Source organism: Antedon mediterranea, chromosome 2 (assembly GCF_964355755.1).
Source record: "Antedon mediterranea chromosome 2, ecAntMedi1.1, whole genome shotgun sequence".
Classification (NCBI taxonomy): Eukaryota; Metazoa; Echinodermata; class Crinoidea; order Comatulida; family Antedonidae; genus Antedon; species Antedon mediterranea.
The window spans coordinates 6,768,279-6,794,046 of record NC_092671.1 but is presented as its reverse complement, the minus strand read 5'-3'; the positions used below and the strand labels follow the sequence as shown (position 1 = coordinate 6,794,046).

At 34.0% G+C, this 25,768-nt stretch overlaps 2 protein-coding genes across 2 annotated transcripts; one reads left to right on the top strand and one right to left on the bottom strand.

The window, feature by feature from the left end:
* Window positions 1-545: 545 nt before the first annotated feature.
* LOC140040204 (leucine zipper transcription factor-like protein 1) lies at window positions 546-6,471 on the top strand. The gene is made up of 8 exons (XM_072085960.1): window positions 546-615; window positions 1,071-1,201; window positions 1,705-1,899; window positions 2,091-2,145; window positions 2,416-2,556; window positions 2,891-3,046; window positions 3,393-3,497; window positions 5,212-6,471. The coding sequence occupies exons 1-8, from the start codon at window positions 613-615 to the stop codon at window positions 5,332-5,334; spliced, it is 909 nt and encodes a 302-aa protein (XP_071942061.1). The 5' UTR covers window positions 546-612; the 3' UTR covers window positions 5,335-6,471.
* Window positions 6,472-7,033: 562 nt separating this feature from the next.
* On the bottom strand, window positions 7,034-25,553 carry LOC140039225 (uncharacterized). Its single transcript, XM_072084824.1, has 11 exons — window positions 25,429-25,553; window positions 21,062-21,225; window positions 18,203-18,341; window positions 17,122-17,276; window positions 16,154-16,413; window positions 11,272-14,341; window positions 10,791-10,945; window positions 10,371-10,545; window positions 9,789-9,969; window positions 9,133-9,233; window positions 7,034-8,872 (listed from the first exon to the last, which is right to left on the bottom strand). The coding sequence occupies exons 1-11, from the start codon at window positions 25,465-25,467 to the stop codon at window positions 8,656-8,658; spliced, it is 4,656 nt and encodes a 1,551-aa protein (XP_071940925.1). The 5' UTR covers window positions 25,468-25,553; the 3' UTR covers window positions 7,034-8,655.
* Window positions 25,554-25,768: the final 215 nt, after the last annotated feature.

Here is a 25,768-nt window from a genome sequence, read left to right as displayed (position 1 = left end):
ATTATATTATCTTAAAATGACATTTATAAACAGAAACATAGGCCTACTAATCGATGAATTACATTGAATACATAAAAACAATACAAACTTTAAACTCTAAAAGTAATTAATTGCAAAAAAACTTAATTTTATGAATTCATTTTTTTAAAACATATTTTAAAATAGACAAAATATATTTTTTTAAATGAAATTATACCAATCAAAGACACAACTTTTCCACAAAAAAATCCTTATCTTTGTAATCATTCTCACTGATTTTATTTTCACGTACCAGTCGCACTCGCTAATAATAAAATATTTATCTAACTGTGGCACGCAATCATTTACAGATACTGTAACATTGTATTGCTCATGCGCTGCTCTAATTAAGTTTCACATCACAAAGTTATGTAATATCACTAAATTAGTTTGAGCTCATTACTACTCTAAATGCAAGACATATGATAAAAAATAACAAATACTAAATAAGTATAATTATTTATGCATTTACGGCGTTTCATAAAAATTGTACTATAGCGACGGTGACGCTGTTCAATTCATTTTTTGTCAATATTAAAATAGGCGGTGGGGTGTTGATACTAATTTCTAAAAACCTCCACTTACACACTCAAAATGGTAAGTTATATTATTGAAGTTTGATCTTGACATTTTTGCATATTCACTGGAACTATGACTATCTATTGTTTTTATTTTAGGCCTACTAGCTAGCCTAGTTTTTAGGTAGGAGGCCTCTAGGCCTAGTAGGCTATCTATTTTATTTGAGTGACGTATGCTCGCTGTGCACTCCTACAACAGGCGAACTGAGTCTAGGCCTAGATCTAGGACCAAGACTACGGCCCGTGTCTAGGCCTAGGCTCTACTTTTTGATCTCAGAATTGACGACTTAGGCTGGCAATACGTAATCACTTTAATCACCTTTATTTATAGACGCAAGTCCTTGTGTTGTAGGAGTAATAATGATTAATTTAAATTAAATCTTAATATTAATTATTTAACTCAATCAATAACAACAGAATCGTAAACGTAACAATTTTATTCCCTTTTGTTCGATTTGTTTTTCTTTCAACTAGTCTGGTGGAGATCTTGGTTTGAATGAACATCATCATGAAGTGGTTGTTAATTATATGAGATTTGCTCGTTACCTTAGAACTCAGAACCTGAAAGCTGTTGACTCAGGATTTCAAGATCTAAAAGATAGCCGGTATAATTTCTTGTTTTTTCATTCCCCTTTTTTTAAATATTTATTTATTATTTCCATTACAGTTAAACTTTAATAACAATAATTTTGAATAGCTGTAGAAAGAATCTTGTCCAAAATAAAATCTAAAATGTATGGTTGATAGTCATTTCTAAATACAAGAATATATACAATAAATTCAACTTTATTGTCAAAATCATTACAATTTTGAGATACTGCATGTTTTGTACATAGTACAATCATTAAATAATACAGTGTGATAAATATTTATATAAATTATAATATTACTTATCTTTTAAAGTTTTGATTAAATAAATTGCATGCTATGTACAGTGTTCAGAATCTGAAACGGTTTGAGGATATTTTTTGCTTTCTCAGTCTAGCCCTTCTTTGAATTGCTAATACATTGCTAATATAGCCAATGCATACAACAAGGCATACCCCAGGAACCTAAAATATGATACCCTACCCTACTCATCATACCCTTTTTTCCTTTTGATGCATAGATTGACAGAGGACACCTTTACAGCTGATGAAGTAACCGACATGTTGGATGGCCTACAGGTTGTGCTGCGAGGAGAAGTTGAGACAGAACTTATCAACAACACCCATACAAATGTTCTTTTGCTGAGACAGCTATTTCAACAGGCAGAAAAATGGCATTTACTTCTGCAAGCCAACATTTCAGAATTAGAAAACAGGTGAAATCTTCTAGACCAAATGACATTACTGGAAATTAAATGAACACTGTATTAACATTGTATTGTATGTAAACAAAAAAACCTGGCAAGTTGTTATAGTACTATCTTGACAAATAGATACCATGGTTACTGTGTTTACAAATATTTTATTTGTAAATAATATAAATATGCATGTTGATTTTAATTTGCAGGGAATTGATAGATATGATTGCAGACTTTGAAGACCTGGAATTTTCTGGAAAAGCGGTAAGTAGCTAAGATCACAAACAATGCATATTTAAATTATTTGCCTGAAGCATGTTAATTATTATTTTTCAAATCATGAGGTATGCTTTGTTTCAGAGTTTATGTGCAATGCTGTTAAACCAAAAATTCAATGTACAGTAATGTAATATTTAATGTAATATTCAGAATTATGATAAATATCCTTTAATTGTTATGCTGTCATAAAATATTCTGTTGCTTTAATATCAAAATAATGCATGTGTTTTGTCAACCACTGCGATTGTTTTGCAGGCATCCTCAAAACCGACCTTTGAAATGAGAAAGTTGAATCCATTGGAAGGTGGAGGAGTGCAGTTACTGCAGAATGAGATTGACAGACTAACAGCAGAAAATGACAAGTTGAAAACAAGGCTGCAACAAGTTGAAGCAAAGGTGAATGAAATAGATTTTTTTTTTTTTAACTCTTTAGTGCTATATCTATCCGCAATTTCTACACAGTTTGTTCCATGCCCTAAAATTAAAATTAATTCTGAACTTAACCTAATGTTCTATCCATGCTAAAATTGATAGGGGATGAGGTGATGAACTTAGTTAGAATGCCATTTTTTGACAATTTGAATGTCCTTAGTATACTACTTTTTCAAATCTCATTATCTCTGTTCACTACCACTGGCAACCCCTCAGGCTCTTAAAAAATACTTAAAAAGTTAGCAAAACTTGCTGATACTTAACTACTCTTTCTCAAATCAGAACTTTTTTTTAATAGGCATCCGATGCTTTCAGTGATAAGTCAAAGTTAGAGTCTGATTTACGAAAGACACAAGATGAACTTGGAGCCGCACGAAACCAAAGTCATCATCAACCGTATGATACAAGTAGTCTACAAGATCAGATAAATGCTGCCCAATCAGAAATGGAGAAGGTAATTATTGGTATAAACCACAGATTTGGAGATTGGACTTTGATTTCTGTTGAACGTACAGTAGGCTCTTGAACCATCTACCTTTTAAATACTCATCATCCGCTCCAGGTCACTATGATGACATTGGAATGGCACTATGCAGATGGACTGATTAAACTTTGTAAAGGCTAAAATGTATTTTCATACCTGTCTGTAATAACATCTTATCTAAATTGAAAGGTAGTCAAATGCTCCAGGAGTTTATACATGAGCATTAAAGTATGTCCGTTTGTATTCAAATTACACTAATCTAAATTGATTTGGTAAGGAAAATATAAACAATATATCTGTCTACATTTGTTTTCAGAATAAGATTTTAAGTTCTGCCAAAGCTGACGGTCTCCAGGGTGACCTAGCAGATACAGCTCACAAACTGCTGGCAGTGCAAGAGCAATTGAGGATGACTGAAAAGGTACCACATTCTTTATTAGTTATCCGCTTGGTATACCAAGCGGATAACTCCTTGTTATTGTATGAGATCAACATTTTTTTTCTGTATTATTCTCGTTTCCATCCTTCCTTTTTGTGGATCGCGTTTCTCTAAAATGTGTAAACATAACATTTCATAACTTTGACAACATATGGGCATTTACGTGAAGTTGTGCACCTCCTATTTTTGAATGACGTCATAGTTGCGCAACGTGACTTACGCGCAATTTTATGAATTTCAATGATTTAACATAGATTAAAAACCAAAAGTCATTTAGTATTGACACTTTGACAAAATTTAAGTCATATCAGGGGCAAACTTTCTACGGATTAAAAATGGCATGTTTCACAAGAAGTTACGCGCGCACGCGCATTTAAAATTTCAAAATGCGCAAAATTAATTTCTAATCAATTTTTTACGCGTTTCATGTCATTTTGAGCATGTCAAAAATTCCCACGGGCGCGCAAATTTTTACGCGCGCGGTGCACACGCAGCGTTAACACCATATTTTTTTCTCTTGAATTATATTTTTCAAGCCTTTCCTAGTAATTTTGAAAACAATTTAGACCTTTTCCAGTTTAAATAACGCCATACGAACACGTTGAATTAGACAATTTGTGCGCGTTTTTTATGAAAAAGCTTAAAAAATCATCAAAATAATGTCTTTTTTTAAACAGTCATAGTTTCTAAAGTAAACCGTGAACCGTTTATTTTTATTACAAAATCTAGAAGTTGATGAGTTGTAGATATCGGATCATGCATCGATAAGGCTAAAAAAACATTGTGACGTAATCGTATGGCCACACGAATATAAAATATAGGATTTTTGTCTCTTTCGTTATTGCTCATCACATTCAATGGAGCGCATCACGCTTATCTGTATTCCTTTTTCTCCTATATTTATATATTGTCTAGGTCAATCAACTTTCTTTAGCATGAGATAAAAATATTTTAATTTTTATAACGTCATCATGCCTAAAAATTTTAATTACGTGGGTCATTAATTTCATCTTTACAGTAAATTTTAATCTGTAATAGCTCGTAAGAATAAAATGTGATAATCACGATTAAAACGTTTTCTGGAAGCTATTGGATTGTAGATACGAATTCATGTAAACATTTTGCCAATCGGATGTTGTGACGTCATCATATGGCCAGTTGAATAAAAAAAGTCGTATTTTCATATTTTGCGTAATAGTTCATCACATTTAAAAGGGTGCGCATCTATATCTTACGTATTCAAATTTCTTCTACACGTTAATATGTTGTTTCTGAGATAATTTCCTTCTGAAATTGATATTTAAGTGTTTCATTTTGATACCGTCGCCATGTTAAAAATTTGAATAAATGGCGGGTCTCGTAATTTCACCTATTCTACACTGTATGTAATATGTATACAGATTATACTGTTTGCATGTATATACTATATGACACAAAATTGACAGAATTCAGCACTAACAGCATATCATATTCTTCAGTTCTTGTCATAATGCCATAATCTTTATCTGTGTGCAATATTCTAACGTATGACGTGCACGTGGCGTTTGTCGTTGTGCGGATAACTAACTCGTCAAAGTGACGAGTTTCATGTCTAGTTATATTTCTTTTTACATTTTAAAATTTTCGAAACCCATTTATTCTATACCATGTCTTGTGTGAGACATTGTATGAACTAAAACGTTATTTTCTGTTCCAGGAACTTGATAAGAAATTTAGTCAAACAGGAGCATACAAGAACTTGAAGAGTATGCTGCAAAACAAGAACAAGACAATTAAAGAACTGAGAGAGAAGCTAAAACAGTTTGAGTCTGATGATTAACAACACCGCGGCAATGGCGGACTGCAATAGAGAAATTAACCTTGAGCCTAGGCTGTTAAACCATTCCTAGTGAAAGCAAAAAGAAGCCCACATGAACCAGTATCTTGGGCTTCAAATTCCAAGCCTACTCGTAGATGGCTTGACGCTGAATTTTATGTACTTATTGTTAGTTATTATTTTGTACTTATTATAGTTATATTTGTAAACGACAACAAGTGTATGGTTCTTTAAACATTTTTCTAAATACAAATAAAATATACCTTGAATGATTGTATATAAATTTTAGTTTTACACTAGCAAGATGATGCTGTAAGTGCACTCTTTTTTTCACCATTGGCGTTAATAGAAATAATGTAGAATGATCAATGTGCGTAGAAATAGGGTATTCTGTAGACTTGTGTACTCTAGTGCTACCGCTCTCCTACCTCTTTCCTTTCAATCTGAATATATTATGATTTCTGAAGGTGTTTTTTTATATTTACGTACATAATTTCTTTTTCTCATTTATAAATGTGAGATATTAAGTCTTTTTAAACATTTTCTTTCTAGATATTTTTCTACAGATTAACTAACTCGTTTACTGTATATATGTATTTATAAATCGTCTATTGCTCTGTAATGCACAGTTCTTGAAACCATTGTGCCCAAATGCTTTCAAATCGGTGATAGATTAAAACGAAAGTTTGAACACGTTATACACATTCTGTTTCTCTGTAAGTTCTTGCTCTTTTGGAAAATATAGAGTGAATAAGAGTAGTAGAGTATTTTACAACAACCAACTATTACTACAACTACCAATGCGTTATACTGATGCCAAACAAAACACATGTAACGCAAAATTAGCGTTAATAGATGATTTAGCTTTTCGTTTTTTTTCTCTATTGAGATCCACCCACTGATACCCACAGCATTGTCATTTTTTCAGTATTTTGCCTTTGGATATATATTTATATATATAGGCCTAATTATCCCTGGTTATATTATGCACTATATGACATTCATGTTTGACGACCTTGAGCGACTTTTACAGCTAGTTTTATTTTTTGCTATTTGTACACATAAAAATGTTTGTACTGTATATGTATTGAACAAAATGTAATGTCAATAAAGTTTAACCTGCTATATTCGAGTTCACTGAGAATGGTAAATTACTGTATTAAGTTTACGGTGATGGTGGTTGCTTCAAATTCGACTCTGCGTCATTCAGGAAAAAAATCGGATGTGAGTTCTGTCTCAAACTATATCGATGATGTGAAAGGAAACACCAGTGAATTGTGTAATGGTAATTTCTTTATGATGAGAGGAATATACAAGAAGACGCCTCCTTAACCCAAACCAACTAACCAACAACCTTTGGCCTACCTGCCATCTACGTCACCTTTTCACAAAGCTTCTTATAGAATTCATTTGTGCACACCGCGTAAATATCGGCAAGGGTTGTTCGAGGCCAACTCGCTCCTAGTTCTGGTGGTGGAATAAGTCTTCTAGGACTATAACCCGTAGGTCTAGTAGTGTACACAGTTATAACCCGTGTGCACTTCAAAGAACCCAGTTGATCATTCGAGACGAGTAGAGGGTTACTCTGGTGAACTGGTTCACAAAAAAGCCCCTGTATCAGGGTGATTACGACCTTTATCTAATAGGATAGTGATTAATTTACGATTGATAATCCTTTAAATAACATAACATAAAATATATATGACAATTACTTTTCATTCATTGAAATATTTATTCTTCAATATACTGAAATAAATTTTAATTATTAACTTAAATTAAACATAAAACACAGACAGCAAATTACTATGTGGCGGGCTGCTCAGAAATAACCCTCCACATAATATAAATACAAGTCATGATATGCAGTTAAACAAGTAGGCATAGCTAGTCCCAGCTTTTGTTGATTCAATACAAACAAGTTTACGTAGCTCTATCATTAGTAAAACATTTACGATGAACACACACTTTTAAGTGTCAAAACATCGACAACACAAATTTTAGTAAATGTAAGTATAAAATTAGTATTGCTTTCAACAAACAATAAATCAAGTTTTAGCGGAATGTAGTTAAGTTACACATCCTTCTTCCCATTGTATATTACCTTGCACCACCACATGTGAAATCACTTCATTTATAAATTTTGCTTCATATGCAATCAAACAAAAGTAGGCTAAAGTCTATCAAAATACCATATCAGTACTGATTCAGATAATAATTGTAAGAAGTGAAATTCCAGTCGTCTAACGGGTGCTTGATCAGCTTCTAAGAGCCAATACCCTGTTATGCGTGTGCCTTTACAGTAAAGTATTTATAGACATGGGATACTCGCACCCAACGTCATTGGTCAAATCTACTATAATTATTTATTTTCCCGCCTCGAATGTTTAACATTATTATACCTCATGAAAGTAAGTGTTTTATAAAATCATTATATCGTTATGGAGAGTGTCTATGGCAGTTTATTATTATCGATTATCCGATAGTACATCATTTTCGTAAAATGATAATATTTAGTATTGTACCGTAATATTCAGATCTAGAGACAAAATATCTCACAAATAAATCTAATTTGCATAAATACATGTGTATCATCAATGCCGTACTGTCATTTACCACATGTGTAAAACGTTGTTTCTCTATAATAAAATACTACAAAATTCAGTCTCCACCCAACATCCACCCTCCCTGACAACATACTTTTGTCACTCCAATTATGTTAGTTAAATAATGTATTTTGCACCTTTCTTTTGTTTTTAACTCACTGATTTATATTAAATAACTTATTAATATTTACAAGATCAACATATTTACATTTCAAACGAAAAAAATACATATACAGAATACACATTTCATGGTCTGGGATTCCTATTACCAAAAAAACACAAACATTTCGTGGGGCGTCTCCAGATAAACAGTTGATCAGGCGGCAGTCAGATGGGCATTTCTTCATTTTCAATATGAAAACTTTCAATCAATATTAAGAGTTTAACTAAAGCACACCAAACTAATTATAAATATTAGCAATATATTAATTATTATAATTAATAAGATCTTTATATAATACAACAAACATTTATATAATACAACATAAGATTTACATTTCTTATTATATAAGTTTTCATAGTTACAAAACATCATTTTTAATAAATATATACAAATATACAATGAATTGGCAAGTAAATTAGGCACATATTTTAACATTAACACCATAATGTTGGTACAGTTTCAAAGAATCAAAATTAATATTTCATATAATTAAAATAAAAAGATTTGTTTAGAAAAAGATTACGTTTTATAAAACGCGTTTCAAAGACAGTTGACGCATTATTCTTGTTTAAATGTCGACATTTCCATTTCTGGTCTATCCCACGCTGTATCATCGTCAAGTTCCATCACTTCGGTTAGTAACGTATCTGTGGGAAACATGTTTGGTTTTCCTCCGTTATATTCTGCACCTTCAAAGTATGATGTCACAGGGTTTATGAATTTTACACTCTCAACACGAACAACTGGGTTCAGTGCCTTTTCCTCTCTCCTCCTCCTAAAAATTCATTGAAAAAAACCCGTTATAAACTAGATCTAAAACGTTTGATAGATTTAGAAAATATCTGTTTGGAGTTCACAACAAATATCAAATATTGTTTAGCAGTTCTCAGATCACACACATAAGATTGTTTCTATAGACATACAGTTATGTGATTTCACTTTCAGAAGACTATCAGTCGATTGCATCGTTATTTTCTCTTGTCTATAATGCAATCAATTGAATTAAAAACAATAAGTGACAATATTTTGGTCTACCTTTTGACCTTCATTATCAGTAGAACTGTGATAAACATAATAGTAAGGAAGCCGGCGGATGCAAATACAATGGTTTGCCAATTTCCTAACATCCATGACTTCTAAAAGATAAAAGATAACACACTTGTAAATTTCCATTGTCAAATTCGAAAGCAAATCGCAAAATAAAATACATGCATGATAAAACATTATAATGCACTTTCACAATAAGGTTACTATTAAAAGAAAACGTGGAATATGGAAGGAAAAACGTTTATAAGGAAAGAAAACGTTTAATAAGGAAGGTAGGAAAAACGTTTATAAGATAGGAAAAACGTTTATAAGATAGGAAAAACGTTTATAAGATAGGAAAAACGTTAATAAGGAAGGAAAAACTTTTATAAGGTAGGAAAAACGTTTATAAGGTGGAAAAATGTTTATAAGGAAGGAAAAACGTTTATTATACTGGAAGGAAAAACGTTTATTATACTGGAAGGAAAAATGTTTATAAGGTAGGAAAACCGTTTTATAAGGAAGGAACACGGTTTATAAGGTAGGTAAAACGTTTATAAGGTAAAACGTTTATAAGGTAGGACAAAGGAGTGGACGCATGATGCTGACCGTTAGTACACAAGTTATAGAAGGAAGCTGAATAATTTTAGAAACAATCAACTTACAAATGTTGAATCTTGGGCTGATTGTTCTTGATTGGTAGGCGTATCTGGAGATATCTCATAAGGTGCCATCACACGGTTGAAGTCAGTGACAGACAGCTGTGTAACTTTACTGTCCAGTTCGTCTGTCTTCATCAAACTTCCATTACGTTTTGCAATAAAAACAACTTTAATGTTGGAACTCCTAAAAAATTATAATATAATATTATGAACAGTCTGTTGCAGAATGATATATAAAAAGATTAGGAAGCATGGCTGAACTAAAAGAAGTGTTTTCACTATTATATACCGGTACAGTGTTTTGTTTGATGTCATTATCTTTAGGTAAAGCAGTATGGAGAGCCAATTCGATCTCGTGCCAATCCCCCGGGTGTTGCACCGTTGCCATGTATTGTTGTTGTTTTGAATAAAGTAAATAAAATAACTTTCTCTGGTTGATATTACCACATAAGTTGAAACAAAATTGGGTAGTTGCCAGTCCAAGCAACCGTTTCGTAACATATTTTAGGATTATTTTACAGTAATCTGACTCTTTCTTTTACAATTATTTCGATTGAAGGCCAAATGGAAGCATTTCATTCTTACTTTGAACTTCTTTTACTTCGTACACTGTTAGACTCGATGATGTCAACAATCTCTACCTTGACTCCATCTGATCCACTTGGATCTAAGAGTAATTCAATCTTATTTTCCAGTTCTGTAGTATTAACACTACCACCAGCAACTTTCAAAATGATTGCGTAAGAATTTAGAGTTGATTCTGAAAAAGAATTTAAATTGAGAGAGTAATAATAAAGCTAGCTACAAAAGCAATATCAACTATAATTGGTCTGTTTATCGAAGTTCGTAAAATAAGCGTAAATTTGCCAGTAAGCGGTAAAATGGTTTGGTATTTGTGTTCATGTGTCTTCTTCACACCAAGGCATTGCGTAACCCAGGAAAACAGATAGATCCGAATTGTGTACAGAAAAGCAAGTGTGTCCATCAGTTGAAAATCATACTTACCAGCATCACAGAATGTTCCTATGAAACCTGGTTGACACGTGCAACGAAAACCTAAACTTGATTCCGTTCTTGTACATTTTCCATTGAAACATGGTGACGTCTGGCAGATATCCGTCTCACAGAAGGGGCCTACAAATCCAGTCGCACAGTCACATCTAATAACAGAAAGTACACTCTTTAAACCTCATTTATAAATATTGGTATAGTCAAACGACTGTAGAGTTCGGCATGATTGTTCTGCTGTATTAAATAGTATATAAGTGAAAGTTATTCAATTCTAATAAGTATATTATTTTCGTTTCTTTTACTTTGAATTTGTTTGGTTTACGTACGTTATACCTTTGCCTCGAAAATCCAAACATAACGGCAATGGGATTTTTCTAAAAGTTTTGCCATCTCAATGTAAACCCCACATGTCTATCTATACATTGTAGTAAACTTGTCGTTTACCATGTAATCTACTGAATTAAATTAAACTCACCTGAAAGTGGATTCCAATTTTACACACTTTCCTTCATGCTGACAAGATACTCCTTCACACCAATCAGGAGCTAGTGTGGTAGGAGGTGACGTCAAATCACAATGGTCACCATAGAACCCAGTGTCACATTCACATCTGTAGCCATTAATTCCATCAATACACGTGGCGTTGTTAAAACATGGATCAGATTTGCATTCATCGACATTATGAGAGCAAAACTCGCCCGTAAACCCTTCAGAACAGCGACAATTAAACGCTGAAATACCATCAATACAAATTCCATTCCTGCAATCTATGCCAATACAGTCATCAATGTTCTTCTGGCAGTTATCACCATTGAAGCCAACCACACAAGTACAGGAATAGCTGTTTATGTCATCAGTACACGTAGCTCCATTCTGACAAGGACCACTACCGCATTCGTCTATTTCCTCTTCACAGTTGCTTCCTTTAAATCCAGGATTACACTGACAGTGGAAGCCATGTTTTTCTTCCACACAAGTTCCATGAACACCACATGTGGAATTTAAGCACGGATCGGTCTTCATCTCACAATTCTCACCGTAATACAAAGGCATACACGCGCATTGATATTTATTTATTTGGTCGATACATTCACCGTCATTTTGACAAGGAAAGCTGTTGCATTCATTCACCTCTGTTTCACAAGTTATCCCGGAAAACCCAAGAAGACATGTACATTCAAACCCGTTGACTTTATCTATACAAGTAGCATTATTTTGACATGGGTCGCTCAGACATTCATTGGTATCAACTGAACAGAGCTGTCCCTCGTAACCAGGTGCGCATTCGCAAAGAAACGTGTTCACTTGGTTGACACACGTTGCTGAGTTAAGACAAGGCTGACTTGCACATTCATCCACGTTAACTTGACAGTTCACGCCTGCAAATCCTGGCAAGCATGCGCAGTTGTATCCATTTATAAAATCAGAACACTGTGCACCATTTAAACACGGAAGACTCGAACATTCATCAACATCAGTTTGGCAGGAACTTCCAGAATAACCCGGATGACACAAACAAACAAATCTGTTCACATGATCTATACAAGTTGCGTTGTTCCTACAGGGACTACTTAAACATTCATCAATGTTAGTCTCACAAAACTCGCCTTCAAAGCCAGGGATGCATTCACACGTAAACTCGTCGACACCATCAAGGCACGTAGCGCCATTATGGCACGGAGAACTACCACATTCATTGATGTTTTCGTCGCATAATCTTCCTGTGAATCCTGGCATACATGTGCAATTAACCCCAGCAATAAGGTCTTGGCATGTAGCGCCGTTTGCACAAGGGTAACTAGCACACTCGTCAATGTTTTTTTCACACGTGGTTCCTGCATAACCAGCACGACATTCACACTCATATCCATTAACGTAATCATTACAGTGTGCACCATTTTCACATGGACTGCTTTCGCATTCATCGATATCAACCTCGCACAAGCTTCCGTTGAATCCTGGAGCACATACGCATAGATGGTGGTTTAGTTTATCTATACAAGTTCCATTATTCTGGCATGGGTAGTTCAAACATTCATTTATTTCAAACTCGCATTGCCGCCCTTCGTAACCGGCAAGACACGTACAACTGAAACGATCTACTCCATCGATACACGTACTGTTATGAAAACATGGCGCGCTTTCACATTCATTTATATTTGTTTCGCATACGACACCCGAGTACCCAGATGCGCATTCACACTGGAAACCATTAACATAATCAATACACCGTCCATTGTGTCCACATGGTAGACTTGCACATTCATCTGTGTTGATCTCGCAGTGGACACCAGAATAGCCAGGTGCGCACGTGCATGCAAATTCATTGACATAATCCAGACACGTAGCGTTATTTTGGCATGGTTGGCTAGCACATTCGTCAATTTCAATCTCGCATGTATCTCCTGTAAATCCATTTAGACAAACGCACGAGAAGAAATTGATATTATCGATGCACGTTCCATTGTTGACACACGGGTCACTTTCACATTCGTTGGATTCGATTTCACACAAAGTGCTTTCGAATCCTGGCAGACATTCACACTGAAATCCATCCACCATGTCCACACAAGTGGCGTTGTTAAAACATGGATGACTTGCACACTCGTTTATGTTCACCTCGCAGTTAACGCCACTAAACCCATCTGCGCATGAGCATGTGTATTCATTAATCAAATCAATACACGTTGAGTTGTTCTCACATGGGGCACTTGCGCACTCGTTTATGTCAGTTTCACATCGTTCTCCGATGTACCCTGGTACACATTTACATTTGAACTGATTTATAAGATCAACACAGGAGCCTCCATGAAAACACGGATCACTCAAACACTCGTTGGTTTCGAAACCACAGTTTACGCCATAAAACCCATCTAGACAGGCGCATTCATAAGAGTTTATATCATCACGGCAGGTGCCATTATTTAAACAAGGAACGCTCAAGCATTCATTGATTTCGTCTTCACATAGGACACCAGAATAACCACCAGTACATGCGCATTCGAAACCATTAACCTGATCAACACATGTACTGTTGTGAAAGCAAGGGTCGCTACTGCATTCGTCTATGTTGATGTCGCAGGTGGTTCCATCGTAGCCCGGAGCACACCTACATATAAATTGATCTATAACGTCCACGCACGTAGCATCATGCTGGCATGGCGCGCTCTGACACTCGTCTATCTCCGTTTGACATAGATAATCAGTGAAGCCAGACGGGCATTCGCAAGAGAACGTGTCAATGCCGTGCGTACAGGTACCGTTGTTATGACATGGAGAACTCTCACATTCATCAAGGTCAACCTGGCAGTTCTTTCCGTCGTATCCAGGTACGCAAGAACATTCATAGTCGTTGAGTAGATCTGTACAGTTGGCGTTGTTCATACAAGGAAACGATTGACATTCGTCGATCTCATTTTCACAACTGTAGCCGTCGTAACCTGGAACACATCGGCAAGCGTAATGGCCGGCGTCGTCCACACATGTAGCACCGTTCATGCATGGCGAACTTTCACATTCGTTTATATCAATCTGACACAACGATCCTGCAAGAAAAACGGATTGATGAGGTTATTGATAAGGCACAACAAAATATGTGATACCATAGTTTTAAATAATACATACTACAGTTGACAGCTTGTTATATACTAATTCTATGACTGTGCCGGGAAGCTTATTAGAGTTTCCCAACTGTTCTATAGAAACATAATTTTCACCACAGTACATGTTTCCCAACTGTTCTATAGAAACATAATTTTCACCACAGTGTTCTTATATATTAAATGTGCAGTGGAGCGGTAGCTTGGTGGTTAACATGCTAGTTCCAATCCCAAGGTCAATCCTGACCTAGTGCCAGGGTTATAACTAACGACTCTTTCAACTCCACTCCTTTCTAAGCCTAAGATTTAGTTACTGTTTATAAGCACGATAAATTATAAAATAGTTTATCCATCCTGAAACTGGCCAGTTACTCATTGTTGGATGCGTAAAAAGAAAAATGAGAATTGTTAATTGTTACTATTGTATTTATTACAAACTATAACGATTTAGTAAGTGAAATGGTAAAGAAAGACATAATTCAATTCAATTTGGACGGAACAATTTCACAACAATAGACTTGTGTTCAAACATGACGACATGGAGACGGACGCTTTCAGATTGTCAAATTTTTGGTTTTGATTGATTGAAATATTGTATTTTAAACAGTTTTAAAAACAGATCAGAAGATATAATGCAAACTATAAACAAAATAACTTTCTCACCATCTTGTGATTCTAAAAAGCCATTATCCTATTTATAGTTTTAATAAGTAAACGAATTAGATTCAAACACCACATGGTCTACGTACCATGTAGTAATTTTAGAAAATAGAACACATTGAAATCTATGAAATAGGCTATATAATAAACCGTTGAAAGAAAACACTTAATGAGTTATAAATGACAGATTCGATTTGATTATGATTATGTCTCCGTCTGTCGTATAATGTGGTTCGTAAACGGGGTTATTGTTTATACTTTAGGTCTTGCTTATACCTTATTTAGGCCTTGCTTATACCTTATTTAGGCCTTCCTTATACCTTATTTAGGCCTTCCTTATACCTTATTTAGGCCTTCTTTATACCTTATTTAGGCCTTCCTTATACCTTATTTAGGCCTTCCTTATACCTTATTTAGGCCTTCCTTATACCTTATTTAGGCCTTCCTTATACCTTATTTAGACCTTCCTTATACCTTATTTAGACCTTCCTTATACCTTATTTAGGCCTTGCTTATACCTTATTTAGGCCTTCCTTATACCTTATTTAGGCCTTCCTTATACCTTATTTAGGCCTTCCTTATACCTTATTTAGGCCTTGCTTATACCTTATTTAGGCCTTCCTTATACCTTATTTAGGCCTTCCTTATACCTTATTTAGGCCTTCCTTATACCTTATTTAGGCCTTGCTTATACCTTATTTAGGCCTTCCTTATACCTTATTTAGGCCTTCCTTATACCTTATTTAGGCCTTCCTTCCTTATTTAGGCCTAAGTTAATGAACAAAATAATATTATAAGAACTTTTTTGTTTATTGAAAAGTGATTTGACCAATCTCAATCGATGGATTATTCAAACAGTCGTGTGATTGGTCAACCCGCTTTTGTTGCGTCTACGTCCTAGTGGGAACCAAGTTTCAGTACACGAATATTTTTTTAGGGGATGTTTATTCCATAAAGTGCAATATGAAAATGTATTCCAATATCATTCTTTAATCTTATTTTAAAATATTTTTTTGCCGATTTCAGAGTTTTTATAAATATAACTTTTATTAACTATATAAAACTATTATTTTTAATTAACGTTTACGGAATGCTCACCAAGAAATCCAGATGGACATGAACACGTGACCATCATGAGACCATCTGTACATGTACCACCATTCTGACACGGGTCTGAGGCGCAATCGTTAAAATCGACGTTACAGTTACTGCCAGTATACCCGGCGTAGCATATCTTTTGACCAGTTTCATCATCACAAAAGTAATGTCCTCTAGCATCATCACGTGGTACACAGTATACGTTACACGCATCTCCGTAATAATTTGCATCACAGTAAACTTTAAATTGGACGGTTGTACTAGAAGAATAAAACAAAATTCTTTTACAGTAATGAGTTAAAAACTAAGAAAACAAAAGGAAAATAGTAAGGACCAGACATTATAACATTTGTTGGTACCGTATATTTACAACCAAAATTATTCTGATTTTGCCAACAATCAATGATTATTTGTGAGAGTTGAATAGACTAGAAGTTTCGTTTTTGTTGATATCAAAATTATAATTACCACTAATTGGACAATAAAAGAATCGGTATCGGTACTGACGTAGGCTACTATACAAATAAACTTAGGATTCATTTAGCAACACGCAAATGAAACATGGTGATTTTTTTACCACCCTGGTAAAATCAAGAATGCATAAACAATGAAAGAAATAAGATTGATAAAAGTGTATAAGACGGAAATATCATAACTATAGTGTATTTGAAATTATCGGTATGACTAATATCATACTTTCCACATCTAACTTTTGAACAACAAAGTACGGTATATTATGACTAATTTCTAACTAGAATTTGGTACTACTAATTTCCATCTTTTTGTTTACCAAACTAAAAAAAACATTAATCGTTAGGCCATATAATTTTATTATGGTTATTGAATCTTCAATCTCAATCACCTAGCAATTGGGGCAACAACATCATCACAGGTTGGGGGCTATCTCGACGCAGAACGTGTGATATAGCCAATTACTGGGCCGAATGGCGAGCATTAAAATGACTTACGCCGAGGTGCCTCTTCCATTAAATATGTAACTAGTAGCTGTAGCAAGGGTACTGTCTTTGGCAGCAGGTGCCACTATGTTCATGGCATAGTAATCCACTTTATCATCAGAATTGCCATCATCATCCCATACCTCTATTTTCACACGTATACTTCCCTGCAATAAACATATACAGTAAATATTAATTAGTTATTGGCCTATGGCATACGGCGACGGTAATTTAAAAGACCGTGGCATTACTTTTTCTGCTATAAGGTTAAGGCAGAAATCATTAATAATTCATGAGATAACTATGATTCATGATTTCTGCCTTAATGTAATAGAAAAAAAAATTGGATTCCGTTGAAAAAAAAAACAAACCCCGTCAAGGTTTATTAATTTATAATTATATAATTTCGACCCAAACAAAGTTTGTTATTAATTAATTATCATAATAACCACAAGAAAGAAATGTTCGCGACAGATCCACACTTATCTATCTTCGGTTACAAACAGAAATGTTAATATTGTTAAATTACTATAATCAAATTCATAATCAAAATATTAAATGTTAGCGATAACTTGGTTCCTATTTTATGCATAAACTTTAATTTTAAGTTATCGTTTATGTGACACAAATATATTTATTGTGAAATTCCTAAGAATTTGAACCCATGACACTTCAGTTACCAGGCCACACGCAATTTACAGTTGTTTGAATGGCGAATAAATATAAAATTCGTTTTATATTATTGGTATCTATTACCTAAGCATGGCATGTCTTATTCAATTCACCGGACAACCTTTCCACCTGGATACATACTCATTAACATGTCAGATTACCTTTCATTTTTTTTATTGGTAGGTATTAATTGCTGTTGGAATTTTCGCATAGAAAAATTCAACCGGCTCTGGGAAAATCCCCGCTCTTAAAAAATGTTTCCAGAGGACCTCCATACACCGTGTCGGACTGATTGCAATCCATCGTCATTTTCAGAACAAATATAGTAGCGTTTGCACCACCATGGCACGGAAAAACGACCGAAATTCGCCTTTAGGGCCATAACGATTGTTGAGATCTGAGTATCATAACATGCACTTACCGGCCAGCTTGCGTATGATTTCACTATTGGATTCGCAACATTTCCTGGTAGAACGCTTGGAAAATTGAACACGTCGTCATCGGAGAAAATCTTGTTCGTCCTGTAACGTCCCTTTGGACATGTGTTTATGTTGTTTGATCTGGAAGGCAGACAATATGAAATACAAAAACCTACTTTATAGACAAAATACAAGTTAACATTTTACAATTAGGCCTACAAACGCGCACACGTAAATACGATTTGGCTTATAACATTGATGCAAGGCGCAAGCAAAATTGAAAGAAAATATAAATATTAACATAATATTAACATTGATAATTAGGCCTAAAGGGTTTAAACGTTGTATTGCTTATTAAAATATCAACCTTTGCACCAACATTGATAATAACACGACTGAATTCTGTAGCAACACTTTTTAAAAACACCTTTTTTACGACGATCTTCTGCTTCACGTCGTTGTAGGCCTAAAGGTTTATAATTAACCAGAAGCAACGATATTCATATTATTCCAGAAGACTTAGGTGTTTTGAGAAAGCTAAATGTTCATTTTAAGTGCTTCAATCGACGTGACTTTAATATATCTTCAAATCTCTTTTCACAATGTTTATTTGTATCAAACAATATTATTACCGTACTTAATAAGTATATGAGGCCGGCTGCACAAAAAACGTACACTGTGGAAACAGGTTCTACTACTAACGCCTCCAAGTGAAATGCGAGTTAATTTAAATAATTATTATTAATAATAAAATGCTTATTGAACAGAGAGATGATACTTCCGTTTTGAATATAATTGACAAAGAAAGCGGACATCTGCAAGTGCATCCCGAGAGAGAGGATGGATTAAGCAGATAATGAAACGTCTTTTTGCCACATCTGGCACTAAACCACAAACTACTGAAGTATTTGAGTTGCTGGTTTAAGATACTGGGGAGTGTTCTCTGGGCAATACGGTGGAAGTGCGGTGTAGGCCTACACTGTGTATGTAGTGGCAAAGAATTGCTGCCTAAAAATGAATACTGATGTAATTTATGATAATGAATGATGGCATGAGTCTCATTAGACGGGAAGAGCGTATAGGTCTTATACTGTTATGTAACAATCGTGCTTTATTTTAGAAACAAAAACTAAAATTTGCCACTATAATATACTAAAATTACACATTAACTTTACCCATTACCAAAGCATATCGAAAGCATATCGGGGGGTCGTTTTTGCTACATTCTTATCGCGTAAAACATGGTAGGCTGTGCCATACTTCTGTATGTGTAATTAGCATGAAAAGTGTGATATTTGGCAATAAATGTATGTTTTATTGGAATGAAATGGATCATAACATACGATCTGATACCTCATAAACGGTTATATATCAGGTGACTGGATTATGATACCAGTAAATTTACATAGGCATCTGTAATTAACAAGAATAGGCCTATAATACTTTTAGAAATAACGTCATATCCGGGTATAATCAATATTTTGGTTTCCTTAAATGAACTTTGGAAAGGAAATGGGAAAAGCTATTAATCTATCGGCTTAGGAAGTATTGAACAAACGATAACAATTAAAATATCATGGAGTTTCCTATTATACAATACCCCATTATCCTTATAGGCCCTAAAGGTAGTATTAAAGGAAGTATTATTTAGGTTCTATATAAACTAGTCTCTCATTTCTACCTTATATTATCATCAACTTTGATCGACGTGTAACGGAGATTAAAATGATTGTTGAAGCATGGACCTATAAAATTTATAGGTCCATGGTTGAATGGTTAAATATGTTTGAATACAATAAGGAAAGGCGAAAATATTTGTTTTCAATATGGTGAAATTACAAATCTAAAGTTTACACTGTCATTGTGCACCCCGATAGGCGAAAAAAAGTATGGCATCATGGTGAAAGTTATATCGTTTCTCGACGATTAGTGATAACGAGAATAAAATAAGACAATCAAAGTTCGACAACAATGTGGTGATACTGTAGGCATATCAATGTTGTTTTTCTCTTTTGTGAGGCAAAACATGTTTTTGTTTCATTTCAACTTTAGCCTATGTAATATCAGTATTGAAATGTTTTAAAATGCCGTATAGGTACAGTACCGGTACTTGATAATCAATTAACTATAGTCAATGACAATGAATTATCTATCTCTCTGTTTCAAACCTACCATCGCAATATCGCCAAAATCTAATTAAAATGCAAACCGAAATGTATATTGATTTGGTTAATTAAATATTCAGTGACGAATGCAGATGATAATGACGATCATTATATCATTAGTTTTAATTTACCGATGATTACTCGATGGAAAATATTAATCATGAAAAATGAACTACAAGAATAAAAATGTCACATGATCATCCAAATGTCCATTCAGTATTGTGACCAGTCACGCCACGGAAATAATTAGCATCAGGCCACTGACAATCGTAAAAAAAAATACCTTCACGACTTATTCATTCATTATACACGTGGACGTTTTATTATAATTTTCCTTTATGAATATTCATGTATATTAATGTGGTCTCTAACCCAGGAGAATAAATTGACCAAAAAAAAAAAGAAAATTGTCACAGATTTATGGATACAAACATGCGAGTAAGGTCTTTGAGTTGATACTCTATGCTACTTTGTTTTAAAAAGATATATGAACTCTGGAATAAATTATTGTTCTGTATATAATTTAGAAAGTATCTCTGCATTCTCCCAGAACTGCATTTCTTCCTAAAATGAGTTGGCTTGGCTACAGATCGCACACATACAAGATATGGTTATGATTAAAAGAAAATTTACCATGTCAATAATACAGATAAAAACAATAGGCCTATATTATAGAAATTCAGATTCGTAACAAACCTGCCATAATTATCAAGACATATAATGAAGAAGTTGTCGCATTTGTTGCTACAGCTGCCCCACAAGTTATCACAGCAATCACCATCGAGTTCTCGGCTTGCTCGGTTACTGTAGCTCTTTAGTTTTAGTGAAACTGTCACGGTTCCCAATACTTCTTCTACAAACTGAATACATTATAAACAATTAATAATAACATACACTTACAGATAATGTTATGATAGAATCAATCAGGAATGTTATTTACATCCGCCAAGGAAGTATATTTTCTAGTGTGAAACACAGTTATACTGTCCTGAATCAGTGGAGGATGCTGGATTTTGTTGTCGGGGGAAATTTAGATATTTTATAAAATTCCAAGGACGTACCGGTATCATTTATTTTTGTTTACATTTTTCTCTGTCCGTTGTCCTCAGATCTAGGCTAGGAACAATTAAATTAGTTGAGGACCAACGTGGCTTGAGCACAGGAGCGGAGAATTTTTTCTCGAGTGAGTGAGGCTGCAGGTACACTTGTTTCAGGAAGGCTATCATTTCAAATAGGTCTACAAAGTTGTATAACAGCCAAAAGATTAGATACGACAACCACTTCCGAAAGGGTGTTATAGTGTGGTTTAGTCCTTCCGACCAACGCCTACATTACAGTGGATTCTTGTTAAAAGACTAAAAGTTCCCGCGACAACACTCACGACGTACACACAACGCAGAATAATTTGACCCAATCACAAAGCGACATTATCCGGACATTATCTACACTTGTGATTGGTCAACTTGAGTTGCGCGTATACGTCTGGGGAACCAATTAAATAGTTTCATGGTATTAACGTCAAAGATACATTACAACCCAGGATACTGTTACTTCCCTAAAAATTCCCCTCTCTTCCACCACCATAGGCCACCATAGTTACCTGAATAATAGACGACTATTTCTACTAATTTTCAACGAAAAAAACTTCTAAATTTCAACTTTCAACGAAAACATGAAGATTTTCGCTTTCGTTGATTTACAGTTTTTATCAAATTAAATGGTTGTCAAATTAACAAAGGTGATTTAGGGCATACTTTCGTATTATTGAAATGTAATGACTTTAAAGTTCTATAACTTCAGATTCATGGTTCCAACTTGGAAAGAAGTGAACGTAACTTATGCATTATTATATTGAAACAAAATACTTATATAATAAGGATAGGCCTAATCAGGGAGATCTTCTACCTCTCTATGGTATAATGATACAGCCTGGTATCGAAATATTTTGTTTTCTTGTATTATCGTTCATCAAAAAAAGATTCGATTCTGGAATTTCAAATATTTACACTTGTGTTAATGCAATTTGCAGTTTACCTTATCGTGTGTTGAATAATTAAAAGGCTTTACAAAGCATATAAAGTGAAACCACAAATTCGTGTATAGCTTCACACAAAGCACGTAATCACCAATAACAATCTCTAAAGTTAATATATCTTTTACCACCTCTCACTATGCTAAAATAGCCTGACCACCGACCTTGATTGATGGTCTTTACATAAATTACACCACAATTTAGCCACTTTTGTTCACTTGGGCAGGGATCTTTAATCAAATAAATGATCGAGAGGTGTGTGCCCTACAAACTTGAACTTTAATGGTTAAACTGCTTCCTAGATTCCCTTTTACATTTTTTATAGTTCACTATGTCGGTCGGTCTGTCGGTCCGGTATCACTATGCGTTTTAGCACGCGACTTATGGCTGTTGGCCTTGTTTATTTTCTTTTTGTACTATGCTTATTTATGTATGTTTATGAATGTGTACGATCAAACCGGTAGCTGAAACTTATTGTAGGCCTATATTGTTTAATAGGTGAACTGGAAAATCTACTGTGTTTCCTCATTCTGAGGTTTATATTGTTTCCCTTGGCATAAAATGGTTTCTATATACTTTTTATATTAAACTAAATAATAGAGCACTGTATTGATTTGAATCTAAGAATTACACTTTATGTTTTATAGCCAATGTTCTATTATAAAATAGGCGTCGAACACATGATATTTTGCACACATGATATTTTGCACCGATTTTATTCTGGTTGGACCATCACAGGGAGCTGATCACGCACAGGAGGTCTCTCTCTATAATAATAATAATGCTTAAAGAAGGCTACCTGGCTGCTAAAATTCCCACGCCAAGAAACTTGAAATAATTGATAATATAAATGTGTATATCTGCTGTAGTATGGTATAACTGATAGTCATACAAAATGTAGCTATATATGGCATGCATGTAGCTATATACCTTGAGTTACTGCTATTTAACTGTAGCTCTATATGATATGCATGTAGCTATAACTTACTGCTATTTGTTATAGCTATATGTTATTTTTTATGCTATAGCCAATCCTGCGCCTGAATGATATATGCCTAAGTAAAGTAGAACACATTCTAGTTTGGGAATCATCGAGGTACACTTCCCGTCGATTTTATATCATGAAGTTGCGCCAAAAATACTAAACGACAGTATGTTGTTTCTTTCTATTTATAGGTTGAATAATTTAATTTGAATAGAATACAGGAAAGAAGGAGTTAGGCTAAAAGCCAATGTGTCGATGTGAATAGATCTCATTTCTATACGCATAGTATTTGTTATGTAGACTTGGCAATACTGTACATCTAATGCTAACTTCCTCCAAAGGCCTAAATATGGTTATAAATAACAAAAAGCAAAATGATTTTATTGTAAATGAACATTTGGAATTCAGCCAATTCAACAAGCAAAGACTTTTTAAGTTAAAAGAATTCATGCTCGAGTTTCTGGTTAACCTCAATGCAATGAACACAAAGAGAAATGTCTTAATAATATATTAGTCAATAGGATTTGGCGCGAATTGAAACGGATTGGCTGCTTTGGTATAATAGTGATCTTTTCATCAATTTGCGTATACATAACCCTGGTAGTAACCTTTATCATTTATAATCCATTGATTTATCGGCTGTGGTACTAAGGTGTGTTGTAATTAGTAGGCCTAATATGCCCTGTGGGCCTTATTACTTATTTTATTGTATAGGCTACGGTGGTCTGAATGTAGTAGACTTTGGGCCTGGGACCATGGACCTTACTGAAAAGACTAGCTATTGTTGTTTTGTTTGCTAAGTTCAATTTCACATTAAGAAACAAATCCAAGATTTAGATTAATCGATTACGACACAATTAAACAATTTAAGCTTCCCCCATCGGGTTCTTCTTCCAAGTAAATCCTTGACCATTAGTAGGTCACTGACCCATATTCATTGCACCCATGGCGCGTCCGACGTTTTTTTCGAGGCCAAACATTCAATAACTGTATTTTATTTTAAATTGAAAGATTCCAAGAAGACAAATGTGCAAATAAATTGCTAGTAGGGCGACAGTAGTGTTGATTTACAATTGAGACATTCTGTTTGATGACACCATCTGTATTGAATACATCATGGAGAATTTTCTACATGAATACATCAGTGCACATGGCTGCAAACAAGAATGATGATGCAATAGTTACCTCTTTACTTTCCGCGCATATAGACTAAACTAATGTTTACTAAATATGTAATATGAAAAATCCTTATTAAATCATATAATGTTCTTTAGTCCAAAATCACATGTTAAAATATTATTTGCTTAGGCCTATTCCCTTTAAATTATCAATTTCTAGACAAATGTTGTTGATTGTTTCCACTTTATAATTTTTAATAATATTATAATATTAATATTATTCCAATAATATATCACTCAATAATACAAATATCTTAATTATTTTTCATTAAAAACAATTTAATAGCATGTCATAAATATTAAGAAAACTATACTTAAAATCCACTCATGTTCTGAATTCATGTATGTTTAAATAGTGTACAAAATTCAATTGAGCTGATAAAACAAAAAAACACTGTAGATGTTGTAAAAAAATATTATTTGCACAATAATTATAGTTTGTTAATAGTAACTCTTCACTGTATTCTAATATAGTTTAATTATAAAATGGTTGCTACTTTATACATAGATTTAATTATATATCGAAGTTATATATATACTCTACACAGTGATAGTACTATAAAATTGCTTTAGTAGCTGAATGAGAATATAATTATAGATATGGTACATTCTTAACGTACAAACATTTCTTATATTATTAATAATAACAACAATATTGTTATGGGCGTGGATGACAAATACTACACGCCGGATCATCCGATCATAACAGAATAATATTATCGTTGTGTGGGTGATGACTACGTAATTCCGCGCGTCGATAGTCAAGAATCTCAGCATAAATTATTAGGCTACATGCTGAACAACCTGTCCATAATGTAGATCGTTAACAAATCAATATTATGTTCACAATAGAATATCTACAACTTACCAGTAGATGCAGTAGGTATATATAAACAAACAGTTCCATATTTTTAGTGGTTCCAACAAAGGATAATTTTAGTACTATAAAGACTGTCTTCGATAACACGCTTTACACTCGCACTCTACTCTGTCGTGAAGGTTTTTTTCTTGAATGAATGAAATCTATGATTTATTCAAGCGTATCCCCATTTGTTTTGTGGGCGGAGCTTACACAATAAGCATTTCATTCATAAAAAAAACGTAGTAGTAACAACAAAACGTAAACAAACTGTTGTTATTGTTTATTGCAACTCATACTCCAAGGCCTTATCAACAAGGGTGTTAAGCTCTGTCTTCTACATGTGATG

Coding starts and splice junctions, on each gene's coding strand:
- LOC140040204 (XM_072085960.1), top strand. Junction 3,047..3,392: donor CCCAATCAGAAATGGAGAAG/GTAATTATTGGT, acceptor ATTTGTTTTCAG/AATAAGATTTTAAGTTCTGC. Junction 3,498..5,211: donor AATTGAGGATGACTGAAAAG/GTACCACATTCT, acceptor TTTCTGTTCCAG/GAACTTGATAAGAAATTTAG.
- LOC140039225 (XM_072084824.1), bottom strand. CDS start 25,467: ATGGAACTGTTTGTTTATATATACCTACTGCATCTACTG. Junction 18,342..21,061: donor TGTCTTGATAATTATGGCAG/GTTTGTTACGAA, acceptor TCTGCCTTCCAG/ATCAAACAACATAAACACAT. Junction 10,546..10,790: donor AGGAACATTCTGTGATGCTG/GTAAGTATGATT, acceptor ATTCTTTTTCAG/AATCAACTCTAAATTCTTAC.